The following is a 15,643-nucleotide window of genomic DNA, read 5'->3' as shown; positions in this document are numbered from 1 at the left end:
CTCAAAATAATAACCTTTAAAGACATTCTCACATTAGAAATACCATAGCCTGAAATATCAATAAAAGAGCTGAACCTTCTCTGTTGCCGGGTTATGAGCAAACTCCACCCAACTGAATAATCAGAGGTTAAAGTTTACCAAGAATATGGAAGATAATAATTAATCAGTAGAAATCTGCACTATATATAGGCGTGAATCCTGCAAGCTAATAGTTTGCCTAGTCATGACCAATGCATACATAAGTATTAAGATCACAGTACAAAATTCAATACTGCAAAGCAACCATTTTTGTATAGACTTACACAAATATAAAAGATCAATTATGTTTGTAATAAGCCGGAAGTAAATACAAACCCCCTACGTGAGTACAGAGGACAAAAATACAGATACTTGTAATATGCATATTCGAGTAGAAAAGGTAGCAAATGAAAAAAAGGTTTGCCTTGAGCACCTGGCTATCAATGGGCGGGCGAAGTTAGATTTTGCAATATGTGATGCCATGCTCCAAATAACACAACCCGCTTTACCATCATGCATATGATAAATCAATTGCTCTAAACTGAACATGAAAAGAAGAAGTGCATACATAGGCCATAAACAAACTATTTTAGTGATAATGCGATGTACTACAATTTCATGATAAAATATATTCATGTTGTGTAGTATAAAAACACTTGGGCTGGAGGGAACCAATTGATAGGTGCTAAAGGTTGTTGATCAGTATGCAGCATGGAACGCTTCCGTTGACCAGTCTGTCACTTTGGCTGGCACAACAGTATACCGTCACTTATATTGCAAAGTGGGATGCTACATCAAGATACACATGTGAAATACACAGATCAGTCAAAACATTTTTGCTTGGCACACATTCCCATCCCATGGTGCGGCTGATGCCATGTCCGTACAAATAATCAATATCCATGCGACCATATGAGCAAGCTCGCCATAACCCACCCCTAGATTCTACACTTAAACTCTGAAAATATAAAAAAAAATTAAACAAAATCGGTTGGAGCCACGGAACTTGGTACACTATCTAGTTGCAGTAACCAAGCAACCCAACAAACCTCATATTACTTGATTAGATAGGAAGTTCATCAAGCTAACTAAGCAACAAACTAAAGTAAACGATCAAAAAAGATTGACACATTATCCAACATCAACAATGATTTCACTGTGTGTGCTTAGATTTAGAAAGCATGGAATTAATCCTCTACTGGTTTCTCTCATTCTGAACTCAAAATAAAAGTGAAGGCTAATTATTTATGTCCACCAGACCCAAAGAACCGATATGATTATTCATAGTCAAAGTGGCATTAATGTGTTGTATACAAATAAGTGACTAACATGGAAGGGGGAAGGGAGCGATGCCTTTTAACTATGGGATGTTGAGAGTTCATACAAAGGAGAGCGAATTCAAAAACTAAACTTACATCTGTATTTCTGGGAATTGGTGGTAAGAGTGAAGGTCATTATAAGAATTGAACACAGCCAATTGTCAATTGAGTCCAAATATTAACGGTTTTGCTACCCACTCTACCTAGAAATATTAGATAACCAAGATGTCTTCAATTCAGGTGGAAACTTAGTCAAAAAGAGGCAGCAAGTTAGATCCATGGCCAACTTAGATTCGAACTTCACAAAGGAGACCTGCCAAATAAATATGTATATAGTAAATATAATTTCACATAGCAGTCTAGACGAAGAAATCACATGACCAAAGGCAAGAGAAATAAATAAATGAAAGTCCAAACCACAGGGGAAAATATCTAGCGATCCAGCTAAAGAACCACATGACCAAAGCCAAGAGAAAAAACAAGGGCAAACCACACAACGGGAAATACCTTCTCTTGCACATATTGATGGACTGTGAAGGTTCGATGGGAAATTATCAACTATGAGTACGGTATCATGTCCTATGCAAGTGAACTGATGATCCAATATGTGCTTTCTTATAATGTTATCATGCATATGCAAATTCATTTCTCTGTACATTCATATATAACATTGTTTACAATTGTGAAAGGAGGAACTCAGATAAAGAGCTATGCTGACCTTCTCGGTGCTATATGTATTCAAAGTAAGATATCTTATATTCACGTGCCACTTAAGAGAGAGATATTAGTATTAGAGTTCAGAATTCTTCTATTAATCAAAATACTCACAATCAACTTCCTCAACTGAGCTTGAAAATAGATACAAAGAGCTTCCAATAAATGTGACTTACAAAGAGTTCGGCATATACAAGAAATTTTCTAAATACGAAAGGTTATTTGAAGGAAGGATAGCAAGCTTCCGTGCTAGTCTCAGGTAGGCTGCAGCTGCTACTGTTGGCGCCTTAACAAAATATTCAGACAGAAGGTTAAGCAACATGCATAACAAATATCATAATGAACATCAATTTAATTTTCACCATGAGATTACATGCAAAATCCCCTCATATTTTGGCATCGCAAACAAAATTTGATTATCTAAATTAGTAGTACCCTAAAAATTACACTAAACAAACAACTGCAACATTGGAGAAATCCAAACACGACCAATGAAAACCTGAATGAGCTAGAGCTAAAACGCCTCACCAGACTACACCCGGGGCCAAGTCATGCACAAAACACCTTCGACCAACAGGATCACGGCCATGGGCAGAGCCCCTGCGCACAACCATGAACACTACCGATTCCACCAGCAAGACAACCACCTTGAACACCCAACGATCCACCTTGCCCACGCCCTCTACAACCACCACCAACATGACCGAAGCCACCACGACCACCCACAGCCACCATCCCACCACAGATTTCAGCACCAAGTACAGGCTCTTGCTGTACAAGGTCCGATTCTTTCTACAATTTTGACCAAAGGTGTCCATCATCCTACGATCCAAATAAAGACAATACAATCAATTAGCGCACTAAAGAACACATTCTACAATAACCTGAATGATAATTCAACAAAAAAATACAACTTAGTATGGAAGGTTTCAGTAAAAAAGTTTAGCATTTATGCACAGGTTTCAATTCACCTTCTCAAGTAGTCATCCAGAGCAGGTAGCACATAATTCTAGAACTTCGTGAATTTGGAGACCATGATGTACTTTCACAATTTAAAAACAAGAAACTTGGGAGCGTGAAGTGCACAAAACACACATATGAGATACCTAACAATGGAACCTTGCTAGTTTTTTCTCCTAATTATTTACAAACACCATACCAGCATGTCAGAGTGATAAGGTTCCATGTGAGAGTGAGCACAACTGAATTAATAAATTTTCTTTTCACTATAGTATAATATAATTTCAACATCATTACTTAATACCGAGTGTACACAAATTGCGTACTGAAAAGTCCACCTGAAGTGTTTCGTTCTTATAGTCTTATATGGTTTTTTTATATTGGATTGCATTTCGAGCTTGTAGAACCACAAGTGTACAACATCCCTGTAAATTATTTTCAACAGCTCTACACACTAAAATTGCACATAAGAATATTTTTATGCAGTGCTCCTTGTAATGTCCTTTTGTGCTCCATTTTTATGCTTTACAGCTTAGCATAGCAGATAGTAAGTGAGCCTCTCTGTGAGCCGGTAGTTTTTTTTTTCACTAACGGTGTAATGCATTAACTTTCACCATTGCATGTATTACAAAACCAACTGCATCAAGAATGGCATTTAGCAAAACGAAACCAATAAGGGGATCAGAATACGTATATCTACTGGATCCTATTCAGTTGACCTGAGAACTCAGCACTCACCAAGAAACCAATCCTATTGCATGAAAACGAGATTGAGTTGATGTTCAGATCTTCACGCTTACCTCGAAATTATCTCCGATGTTGACAATGAACAAGCCCTCGACTGGACTGACAGGAAACCAGATGTCATTCCTCTTGATCTGCACGCCTTGCACATTATTTACTTGGAGCACGAGAGAGCAGATCAGAATTAGAGTGTGGAGAGAAGCTGACGACTTTGTCCGGCTGCCGCATGCACAGGAGACAGGGACAGTAGTTCATCCTGAATGATTGTATCCCGCTGGCACATTTCTCAGCGATCGTTGCTGGTTCCAGTCCCAGATTCCTCGCCACTGTGACCAAAAGAGAATCCAGTATGTGCTTCACAGCGGTAGAATATTTATGCAGTGTTGATCTGAATGAAATTCAGTCAGACACATGATGTTCCATCTAAGAATGTAATGGCAACACTTACAACTAAAGATTAGGAGGCGATAGTGATACCGAGACCAGAAATGATATTTATAATTAATTTTTCCTAGCAAGTAATAGAAACACATTTTACTATAATTAAGTTGCACAGTAATGATAGAAGTACAGTCGACAGGCAGTGAGCAATCAGATTCAGACCTGAAATTAGAAAACTGGTTAGGCCAGAACTTAGGTGGCCGACTGTGTATTGGTAAAGGATGTCATCCCAGTAAAGCTTCCGATCTTCCGAGACAACAAATCATTGGTCATAATCTTCCAACTGCACTCGCTCCTTGGAACGCCGAGTTCTTCGTCTCTGAAGGTAATTGGAAGAATCGCCGAATGTTGGCTTCATCCCCTCCATCTCATCGTCTGGAAAACAACTGTAATTCAACACCAATTATTTTCCATCAGGATCAGTGGTCAACTTCTTATGATTTTCTAATTACCAAGACTAAGGAATCATCCACTTGAACCACAAATTGTACATAATTATAACTGAAAAATTGTACACCAACAAGGCAGTAGTGATAATTATAGAAATGTAGAATGCAAGGCTTCGTCGATATCCTCCGCCATGGCCAACACTCATCTGATCTCTCACTTCTTGGCATAAGATGGAGGTGTGGTTCTGCAACTCTTGCCGTTCTTCCTCTCAGCCAGCTAGAGGAGGGGCATGGTATGGGAGATGGAATGCTAGCGTGGCAGGGGCGCTAGAGAACTCCCTCGCAGCAAGTGCCTTTGGAGATGTGCTCTCCACCACCACCAGCAGCTCATCCGGCCGGCCGTACAGCCCGCTGCTGCTCCTCTCACCTCCCGCGAAGAATAAAAGGCAGAGAGTAGCAGCAGCTTGATCAGCGGCCCGTCCCCTACCTGCTAAGCACGGAGATGGCTTCCACTCTTCCCTATTTCCCTTCAACAACCGAGAGGAGAATCACACGGGCGACATCCCTGCTCCATCTCGATCTCGTCGACGGCGGCCATCAGAGCACCAAGAAACATCGAGCTCCATGGAGGAGGCCAACCGACGAGATGGGGATGGGACCTTGGAGGAGGAGAAGGGCGGGTGGCGGCTAGGGAGGCGGAGCGGCGGGGAGCGAGGCAACGGCTGCGGCTGGGGAGGCGGCGGCGGGGATCGAGGCGGCGGCTGCGGGAGCTGGGGAGGCGGCGGTTGCGGGAGGCTCGAGGGGAGGGAGATGGCCAGAGGCGGCTGCGGGAGACGAGGATAGGGTTTGGTGCCCTTTTCCCTCTGCTCGCAGGCACGCGCGACGCGAGAGGCTGGGCCGAGAGGGCTTTACAGGACCCATGGATAAAAAGTGGGTCTCCGAGAGGGCCTCACCGCCCTGGACGAACGGCCGGCCGAGATCGCGCCACGTCAGCTCGATCGGACGGCCGAAAATCCAAACGTCTGTGAGAGCTCCATGAGGGTGCAGCAATCATACCGTGGGATAAAGTACTAGTTTATTTTTAACAAAAACTATATGTATCCTACTAGTTTTTTAGAAAATGAGAAAATCTAACGTTGTATATGATGCCCCCCATAGGGGGCCTCACAGCGATCCTCGACTCTCAGCCGTCGGATCTTCTCACCCGGGCATCTCATCCGTTCACATTTTTCACTGCATCATATAAAAAGGACACCCCATGGTGAAACCCTAGACGCCTCTCCACACTCTCCCAATCCCAGCCGCCACACCCCTTTCTCTCCTCCAATCCCACGTTCCTCTCTCTCTATCGAACAATCACCCTCACGCGAGCTCGAGCCAGCTCCATGCCCTCCCCGCGCCGCCGCCCACACGCCAGCTCCGCGACGCTCCTCACTGCTCGCTCCCGCGTGCCTTCTCCCTGCTCACCCCCGCGCGGTCCAGCCCGAGAAACGCCAAGCAGCCGGACTTTTGCCTCCGTCGCACCGGCTGCCGCCGCCGCCGTGTTCTCCGGTGCGAGGCCGCTAGGAGAGCTCCTCAATGCCACCAAAGCAGGGGAGGTCGCCCCTGCTAGGAGGAGCTAAACCATGGCGAGCGCATCGTCTCGGCGGCGCGATAGACCTACAGGTTTGTCTCCCTCTGCTTTATTGCCTGTACGTGTGTGTGTAGGTGATGTGCGTGCGTGTGTTTTCATCTCCTTATTCAATACATGTTTCCGTTTGAGCCTGGCAGATCTTGTTTGTGTGGCAGTAATGGAGAGGTGTTGTCCATTTTTTGCAGAAATTAATTTTCCTTTGTGTGTACAGCCGGCGTGGTGTTAGTCTTCTGGTTTAGATTGGAAGATTGGATATCACAAGAAAATATTTGGTACGAGCTGCTCCATGGTCTTTGGTAGTTCGGTGAGGAGGCAGACATGGCATAGTCCAGCAATGGTGTGTCACGATGTAAGTTTTTATCTTCTCTTGAAGCTGAAATATCAATCTTTGGTTTTGTAGCTAGGTCTACTAGATTAGATTGAAATAGTAGTTATTAAATTAGGGAACGTACTTTTTCCATTATTTTGTAATCGTCAAGAATTGCTCCACGGTCTGGTGCTATAGAAGTTCCTATTCATTTGTAATCAGTCAAGCTTGACGTAATTTAGCTCCTTATTTCCTTATTACTTTAAAGCTTGATATTAATTTCCATATCTGGACATATAATTAGGTGGTTATTTTAAATTTCCACCTAATGATCATTTCTATCTCCTTTTGAATAATTAAACAAGCTCATCTTTGATTCCTAAGGTGGATTTGGATCTAATAGTGATGAAACTATTTATCAGGGTGTAGCGAATCCTTGCTGCTACATTCAGGTATGGAAGGACATGAAGCAGAACAGCGAAAGAAAAAAGGTAAATGCTCCCCCTAATGATTTTATTAGAGGAGGCACTCAAGTTTATTTATGTGGTTTTCCTTGATATTTGTAGAATATGTATTACATGGATGGAGTGTGCAATCTTGGAAATTAATACTTTAAATCACTGGTTGTATAACAAGGGTGCAATGTTTTATGAGTTATGCATTGTTTGACATGTGGAACCTTCTGTGTTTATTATTGTAAGCTTGCTTCTGTTTCAAGTCGGTTTCAGCTCCAGCTTAATAGCTGGCTCTGGTTCCTACTTTGCTTTTCCAGAAGTCTTCTGTGTTGTGTGCTAAAATCACTTTTGTTCTAATTAAATTGGTAACATCATATTAGAATTGATGGGTTTCATGCCTTTCTTTGGTTCTGTTTTATCCTATTATCTTACAGCGCATTCCAGTTGTTATCTTGTGGGTTCATGTTTTATTCACCTTTGTACAGAAGATTGTTACCCACACTGGAATGCGGTGCTGTCATTTCGAATAAGCTCAGTTCATGAGGAAACCGAGCTCTGCCTGATTTTGTCTTGACCAATGCGCTGTCATGGCATAATTATTTGCCATTTCTTCCTATACCGCTTAAACAAATATTACCTTTCTTATTTGTATTCCGGCATCTTAGAAGCATTTGCATCGGTCACCTTTAGTGTACATTAAATAGTAGGAATTTTATCTTGGTATTTGAAATGACATGAGTTTGTTTGGAAAATTACCCCTACGCATTCTGGTGTTTTAGCAACGGTTGTTGCTCACAGTGAAACGATGTGCTGTTGTTCCGGTTATTCGGCTCCATGCAAACACTGAGTTTTTAGCCTAAAATCATGTCTACACCTATCTTCTATTGCCTTCCCTTTGATGGTTTTCTAAGGAGATTTGTTGGCCATGCTTATTGGATACCATGTATTACAGTAGTTTTTATAGATTATTGTGCCTATGCCATGGACCGGTCGTGTATAGGATGTCGTCTTTTGGCTCTTTTTTACAATTACGATTACCTAGGGCATTTCTTTTCTTATTTGTCCCATCTTTGAAATGTCCAGGAAATCTTTTGCTTCCTCCTTCCTTTGTTGTTACTAACTGTGCACTATGTTTCAGCGGATATGCTATCCGTACCCTTTGCAACACTGAATCAGCTGTTGCTATATTTGTTGGCACCACCGTTCAAGAATATGATGGTACTTCCTTCTTTATGAACTCCTTTGCTTTTACTTTCAGTATGCCATCTATTTCCTTTTCATCAACTGATCATGCTTTTATGTTCTTATTTCCAAACAACAGAGGTCCGGCCGGTGGGTCGCCTATTCATGGTACATTAATGAAGATATCGTCGACATCAACGTATTTCGAGCAAGGTAGTATAATAATCATACTTTTTAAATTCCACAAACCATTTGTACTTTATCGAAAAAACAAACCATTTGTAGTTTACCTTCAGATATATACTGTCTGTAACACTGCCTATACATTAAGTTTGTCAAAAACTTTTCAGCCCATTGCACATGCCCCGTTGCTGCATCTCCTTCCTCTCTGAACTCAGGTTGGCGAGAACTGGCCTACAAAACATGTTGCTCAGCTGGCTGCACTCAATCCTTTTTAAAAGAAGGTATTATTCAGTCTATTTAATAGATCATTTTGCGCTCTCTAAAGATTGTCCTGGTTACCGCACAGCTAATCCTGCTAATTTCACTCATAGGAAGCTGATTTTCGATGCACTGTCACAATATCAAGAATTTCCTCCAGGCAGCAATAGTGGTACACTGGTTGTCAGCGCTATCATAGGAAGCTGACTTTCAAATGCTAATGAACTAGGTAGCCTGACATGGTTGTTGTATTCTTTACCCTTTTTTGCAGGTGCGCCGTATTGTTCAAGGTTGCTGACCGGCGGCTACCGTTGTTCTCTTCTGGATTTAGGATTCTGCTATGTTGTTGGTAAGCTTTACCTTTGAATGAGATCCGAAAATCTGGGTTTCGGATTTTACTCCGTTTGTTAACCATGGCCTGAGCAGATTTTGCATCCTGCGTTTAGTGGTAGGTGACGCACTGTTAGATAGATAAAAGCGTAACCCTTTTTGTTGTCCTCTTACGTTTGGTTTGTAGTTTGCTCCCTGCTTTCTATTAGCTCTCTAATAACAACAGCGTCGTACATGATGACTTAACTGTGTTATATTTATTAGCCTAGGTCTAGCTATAATGTACTTTCTTTGCTTATGATAGGCACTCATTTTACTTATGAAAAGCAGCGACTACCCTTTAAAAATAATATGCTTCTTATTCATGTATGCAGCTGTCAAACTCACTTGCATTCATTAATAGATGATAGATAATAGCTAGGACATGTAACTATTTTGCATTTATGCATGTTGCTGCAGCTTTCAAACTCTATGAGATCCATTCATGATGATAATTAGTTACTAGGTCTGGTATAAATGTGATGTGTCTGCTTCTGTTACGCTAGATACTCTTTGACTGTTAGACTCGGTCAAATTCATTCATTGCTTTGTGTTGAGAATTCAGATACTATATTCCTCATCCTGATTTGGGTTAAAAGGTTGGCTTTGTTTTTTTACAATCTCATGTATAATTTTGTTTGTTTCAGGTCTGTACCACAGGGCGTCGCTATGTTTGTTTTTCTGTCAGGTGATTGCCTTTCTGCACCCTGTATTTACAAGTTATGAGGGCAGGACACAATCAGTTCAGTAATGCTCGCAAAAGTGCATTGGTCATGTTTAGTTATTATTCTGTGATCTCTATTGCGTTGTACACCATGTGATAGAAAAGGCATATTTGTTGGTTTTTGCAGGTTTGGTGTTTGATAAATAGATTCGTTTTCATCCAAAGCTAGGTCTGTATGACTTCAAAGGTTCATGCGGCGTCGTCTCCTACACCGAGTTTCATTGCCGGTGAAAGGCAACCAGTTAAAACGCGTGGCGATGCTCAATACTATCAGGTTAAGTATTGTTTCTTTGTGTGATTAATTGGTGGACTTATGGGGCTGGTTTATATCATTAGGGGCTAGATCTCACTTTCTTCTTCTGCTTGCATATCATTATTTCAATCTTTCTTATTTATACATTTCTTTGTTTCAAAATCAATCTGCAATAACTTTAGACTCGTGTATCTCGTTCTTTAGTTACTTCTTTGCATAGTTTCTTCTCTCTCTTTGTCTATGAACTACATAACTTGACGGAGCGATGATTCCATATTTGTGGTTGCCTGATTAATCCATTTCCTTTCTGCAACAACATAATTTGTGAAGAGATGGTCTTTGTTGGGGTTATCAGCCGTAGTGAACAGATGGATTTAAACCTCGCTGGCTGTAATGCAGTACTATCGCTCGGGTGCAATGTCTTATACTTGCAAAACAGATGATTTAGTTTGGGTATGCTAAATTGCCAATATATCACAGGTTCAGGTTCAGCTTCAGCTTCAGCTTCATGGCTGACCTTAGATTGGTCATTGAACGTGAATATGCTTCACTCGACAAATGGCCTTGCCACAGCTAGATCGCAAGTTCTAGGTGAATATCTCATGTCTTTGATTCATTCATCATCCCAATTGAGTTTTAATTTAGTTCCTATTTTTTTGGACTACTTAAGACACTGGCATCTTTATTGTTATGGTATGATTCTAATAACTGATGTGCAACTGCCATGGTTCGTAATTGCTTTCGTAACTATTTTATTGTCATACATGTGTGCTCTCAATAAATAGATATTCAGGACTTGTGTGAAGATTTATGGTGAAATTTGGTATGGTTAAAAGATCAAGAAAATATTCACCTGCCCATAACTTTCCTCACTATGCATATTGGTAGCTCTTTTTGAGCATCTCTCTACCCAACAGCATACTTTAAGGAAATATGCTTACGTGCACAGATTTGTTGTACTATCGGGGTCTTACTTGTTGGACGATTTAGACGCTGATTGTTCTATGTTCAAAATCTGTTGGTGTAGCCTATGAGGAAACCTACTGAACAGTCGTATCAGTCGTGGAATTTTGTGCGCAGTGCTTGCACACTTTCTTGCGGGACAACCTAGATTTATCTTTTGAAACTATGAAACTATTACGCTGGATATGGTTCGTACTGAGATACATGCTTTTATGATTTGTGTTGTCATTGATTATGCTATTGGTGTGTATCCTTATGTGTGGCGCCATGATTATCTGCCCTCTAATGTTTTGGTTATTTTACAGCAGCTCCAGCACTACACGTTTTAACAATTTCCCTAGAGTTTATATTGTTGATGTGACTGCTTCTCTCTAGGGTTATTATTTTAGGACCTGAAGAGGAGTCTTTTTCTCTAAAGTAGCGCAGTACAAATTTTATTTATTTAGTCTTTCCCTACCCAGTGTTTTGGATATGAGTTGAGATAAGTTTCAATTGTTGTCTGCAATAGCCTTAAGAAGACATGCAAGCACTGGTGTCTGCCTTGCACACTGATGCATTAGTTTTTTTGTCATTTGTAGCTACAGATCTAGCTGCTTGGATTTGGATATGGCTGAATTTGTGTTGCAAGATGTGGTGGCCACTAGCCGATGTAAGTAAGTACGGATAGCCTGCCAGGGAAAAGGGATCAGAGTCTCTTGCAACCTGCCTGCTAGAGAGGTTTATGAACCAATCAGTCCATGGAAGGTAAAGACTCAGCAACGCATCATACTTTATTTTTTTTTCTAGAATACACCATGTAAGGTTCAAGGGTGTATTCTTTCTACTTCAATTTTGAGCTCATTTTTGTATCTGTCCTAAAATTACAATTTCCTCGCTGGTTGTATTGTCATTTCAGGCAAACGATTGAGAATGACATGAATAGTAGACTATTATTGGTTATAAATACACAGAGATTAAAGTTGGGATGATTTCGTAGTAGATGTCTCTACAACAAATGAAAACGTGTACCAAATAGCTGAAGAAGGTTACACCATTGGATCCTCTTATAGCTAGATAATGAAAGTATGTCCACTCATTTGGATATCTAGAAACGTACACCACAACTACCAACTCATATCTGAATCAACTATCCTTCTACACAAAGTGGGCAAGTATTCTTATGACACACTATGTTTCAAGCGAGGGTGGTCAGTCCCTGGTTACTACGGGAGTACCTCGACAATTATGGTCAGTGATCCGATGACTAAATGTACCAGTAGGTGATTGCACTGGTTCATCTCAACGTGCCTACCGTACCTGAAATTTGGTTGGCTGGCCTTCATTGTAGTATATGTATGCTGGTATGTGCTATCTTACCGATATGCATATAGCACGGTGTGCTCTATAGATAATTATTCATGTATTGTGTAGAGATAGTCAGTATAGTGACGGGTGGTGCATTGCTAGATAAGAACAAAAATATGCTAATTACGCAGATGGTCGGTGCTTATTGTATTACTACCAGAGTAAACATGGTTTGCTGTTTTAGTATAGCATTATATCTGCAGATGGTTGGTTCTTAGTGGGAAGTGCTTTTAATCCTATACATTTCCGTCCTTCGTTGCTTGTATATAAGTGCATGCTACTCCGCTAGCTCTACTCTAACTTCAACTATTAGGCTTGTTGTCTTATATTTCTTGGTAATTGTAATATTTGTTGTCTTGGCATTGAAATATTGTTGTTTTAGAATATTCAGTTACGGGGAAAGTGAAATATCAAAACAGGGCCTGGACAACCAAGGCAAAATACCAAAATTACAAACATAGACTTCATGAAAATGCACATTAGTGATTAGAGTGTTATCATACTAAGCGATTTAAATCCACAAACAAAGCATAAACCCATTATTGTTTTCACGCATGTTTTTTGGTGGTGTAATACAAAATATGGAGATGTACGAGATCAACGGGATCGTGCGCCAAGGTGCTTAATGTTTTCTTTTTGGTTGTAGTTCATTTGCCACTTTTTGTAGAATTTTTTTGTTGATAAACATGGTTTGAAGATTTTGCATACCACTGTATTAGAATTTTTTCCTCATCATTAATTTTCTGAATATCTCTACTATAGATGTTGTTTGATCGCCTTCCAACATGTCCCAAGAGTAGGTTCTCATGTAAAGAACATTTCAGTATAATTATTCATTGGACTACAGAGATGTATTATATGAAGTAAAGTATAATTATTCATTGGACTACATACGTTAACACTGCCATATTTTATAATTCTCCAACTTAGCTATGATAATTTAGCTTTTGGATGTCTATCTAAACTGTAATTTTATTTAAATTATTCTTCAATTAGTGATATACGCTAATTTATCATATACATGTTTTCGTTGTCTATTCAGGACAAACAAGCACCTGGATTGGGTGGCACTGCAGCCGAGCGATAAAGCCACTGCTAATTTATCTACTATCATTGCATTGGCGACTTCCACTACATTGAGGACCGATGTTGCCCACCTTCCCTATCAAGTCACAGTAGTTAGGGTCGATCATGTTCTTCCGTTCAATGTACCCATTACAAATCTACTTTTTAGAATCTGGCTTCAGCAAGGGTGACTGATTCCTCAAATATTTGGGAAGTGTGCTCGATGATGAATTAATACATGTTATAAATGGTTGTGCCTGCTCGATGATGAATTAAACTATGTTATAGATGGTTGTGCCTTATCTATGATCTTGGGTTGAAAATGAGAACAATCATGCTGAGTATTCCCCCCATCGTCCGCATTTGCAATTTCCTCTGATTCACTACATTTTGTAAGTCCTAATAAAAGTATAATCACTTTTCCACCTATATACGAATTTCACGGGATCGTGCGCCAAGGCGCACATCAAAATCTAGTATTCCATAGTTGAAGAGAAGGGAGGGACCACAGCAGAGACAGCGGTCAACAATAGTCTGTGCACTGCAATCCAAACCACCGACACAAATCTCACTCTCATTCACTCACACACCTGCCCAGTGCCCACTCTAGCTTATCTCTCCCGTGAAGTGAAGGGGGAAAGGCGGATCGGATCACGCCGGCGATGAGGAAGACGGTGGTGGGCTCAGCCTCCACGGCGGGAGGCTGGCCGTGCGGTCTGAATCTCAACGTGGTGTTCCTGCTCTCCATGGTGGCCACCAACCTGCTCTCCCTCTACCACCTCTCCATCCGTGCCTCCTCCAACACTCCGCCGCTCCAATCCGGCCCCAGCTTCGACCAGCAGCAGGTCTTCCAGCAGCTCAACGCCATCCGCGCCACCGTCTCCCACCTCCGGTCCGCGTCCGCCACCCCTCCGCCTCCCCCCGAGCTCGTCCTCTACACCCGCCTTGCCCCCGTCGGCTCCGCCTGCTCCGCTCACCCCGACCTCCTCCACCGGTTCATGTCCTACGTCCCCTTCGCCGCCTGCCCCGACGACGTCCACACCCTCGCCGAGCCCCTCATCCTCCGCGGCTGCCACCCGCTCCCCAGGCGCCGGTGCTTCTCCCCCACGCCCCCCGCCGCCGCCGGATCCGTCCAGCTCCCCACCGACCCCTTCGCGCCGCTCCCCGACTCCGCCGTCCGCTGGCCGCCCGCGACGGACGCGAAGAAATGCAGGTCCTTCTCCTGCCTGCCGCCGTCGCTGGGGTTCGACGTGGCGCGGACGGAGGCCGGCAAGTTCCTCCGGGCGCGGGGTCCCCTGGACCTGACGGTGCCGCAGCTGCTGCGCCTGGCGTCGATGAGCCGCGCAGGGCCCATCCGGCTCGGCCTCGACGTGGGCGGCGGCACGGGGACGCTGGCGGCGCGGCTGAAGCAGGCGGCGAACGCGACGGTGCTGACGACGACCATGGACCTGGGCGCACCCTACTCGGAGGCGGCGGCGGCGCGCGGGGTGGTGCCGCTGCACGCGCCGCTGCAGCAGCGGTTCCCGGTCGGGGACGGGACGATGGACGTGGTGCGGACGGGGCACGCCGTGAACCGGTGGATCCCCGAGGCGGCGCTGGAGTTCCTGTGGTACGACTCCGACCGGGTGCTTCGGCCCGGCGGGCTGCTGTGGGTGGACCACCTGTGGTGCCGGAAGGGCGACCTGGAGGGCGTGTACGCCGCCATGCTGCGGAGGCTGGGATACAAGACCATCAAGTGGGCCGTCGCCGACAAGACCGGCAGCGGCGCCAAGGACGAGCTCGTCTACCTCACCGCGCTGCTGCAGAAGCCATTCTAGCCCGGCTGTTAATTATCTCTGCGAGACGGTACTGGGACCTTTGGGATTCACACATAACACATTCACACGTACACTCATGTACCAGACTGTAGATCTGCAAGCAACAATCGGCGAAATGCAGTGCAGTTTTGCAGGAGAGGGTCGTCTGTTCGGAACATTCCTCAGTTATCATCCATTTTTAATAGAATCCTCCAACGAGCTCTCCAAATCTTGCAACGATCGCGACATAAGATGATCAAGGTTTTTTATGGCTCCTTGTGTCGTCCCACCTGGGCGACACCTGGGCTCAACCCTAGCCGCCAAACACCTCGACCTGATGGCCTCCCCTACCTCTGGCCTGGGCCGCGGTGGCAGCGGGCTCGGCGCCGAAGGTGCTGGGGTGTGTTTCACGACGGGGAATCGCTTTGGCGGTGCGCAAAGGCTGTGGTGCGGCGGCAGCCCCTCGGGCATCATGCTTGTGTGGTGGAGCGGTCTCATGACGTTGGGGCGGTGCCCTGGTCGTGGT

General features: G+C 43.5%; 1 protein-coding gene and 2 long non-coding RNA genes across 3 annotated transcripts; 2 read left to right on the top strand and 1 right to left on the bottom strand.

Moving 5' to 3' along the window:
• Positions 1-2,628: 2,628 nt before the first annotated feature.
• LOC124705561 lies at positions 2,629-4,434 on the bottom strand. The gene is made up of 3 exons (XR_007004063.1): positions 4,359-4,434; positions 3,812-4,143; positions 2,629-2,873 (listed from the first exon to the last, which is right to left on the bottom strand). It is a non-coding gene; the product is annotated as an uncharacterized LOC124705561 (long non-coding RNA).
• Positions 4,435-9,603: 5,169 nt separating this feature from the next.
• LOC124705708 lies at positions 9,604-10,910 on the top strand. Its single transcript, XR_007004138.1, has 3 exons — positions 9,604-9,660; positions 9,824-9,970; positions 10,436-10,910. It is a non-coding gene; the product is annotated as an uncharacterized LOC124705708 (long non-coding RNA).
• Positions 10,911-13,983: 3,073 nt separating this feature from the next.
• On the top strand, positions 13,984-15,138 carry LOC124647834 (probable methyltransferase At1g29790). Its single transcript, XM_047187702.1, has one exon. It carries the CDS (start codon positions 13,984-13,986, stop codon positions 15,136-15,138), a length of 1,155 nt encoding a protein of 384 aa, XP_047043658.1.
• The last annotated feature ends 505 nt before the right edge of the window (positions 15,139-15,643 follow it).

This window comes from Lolium rigidum, chromosome 4 (genome assembly GCF_022539505.1).
Source record: "Lolium rigidum isolate FL_2022 chromosome 4, APGP_CSIRO_Lrig_0.1, whole genome shotgun sequence".
NCBI lineage: Eukaryota > Viridiplantae > Streptophyta > Magnoliopsida > Poales > Poaceae > Lolium > Lolium rigidum.
Note: the sequence above shows the minus strand (reverse complement) of the source record. Positions and strands in the feature narration are given on the sequence as shown.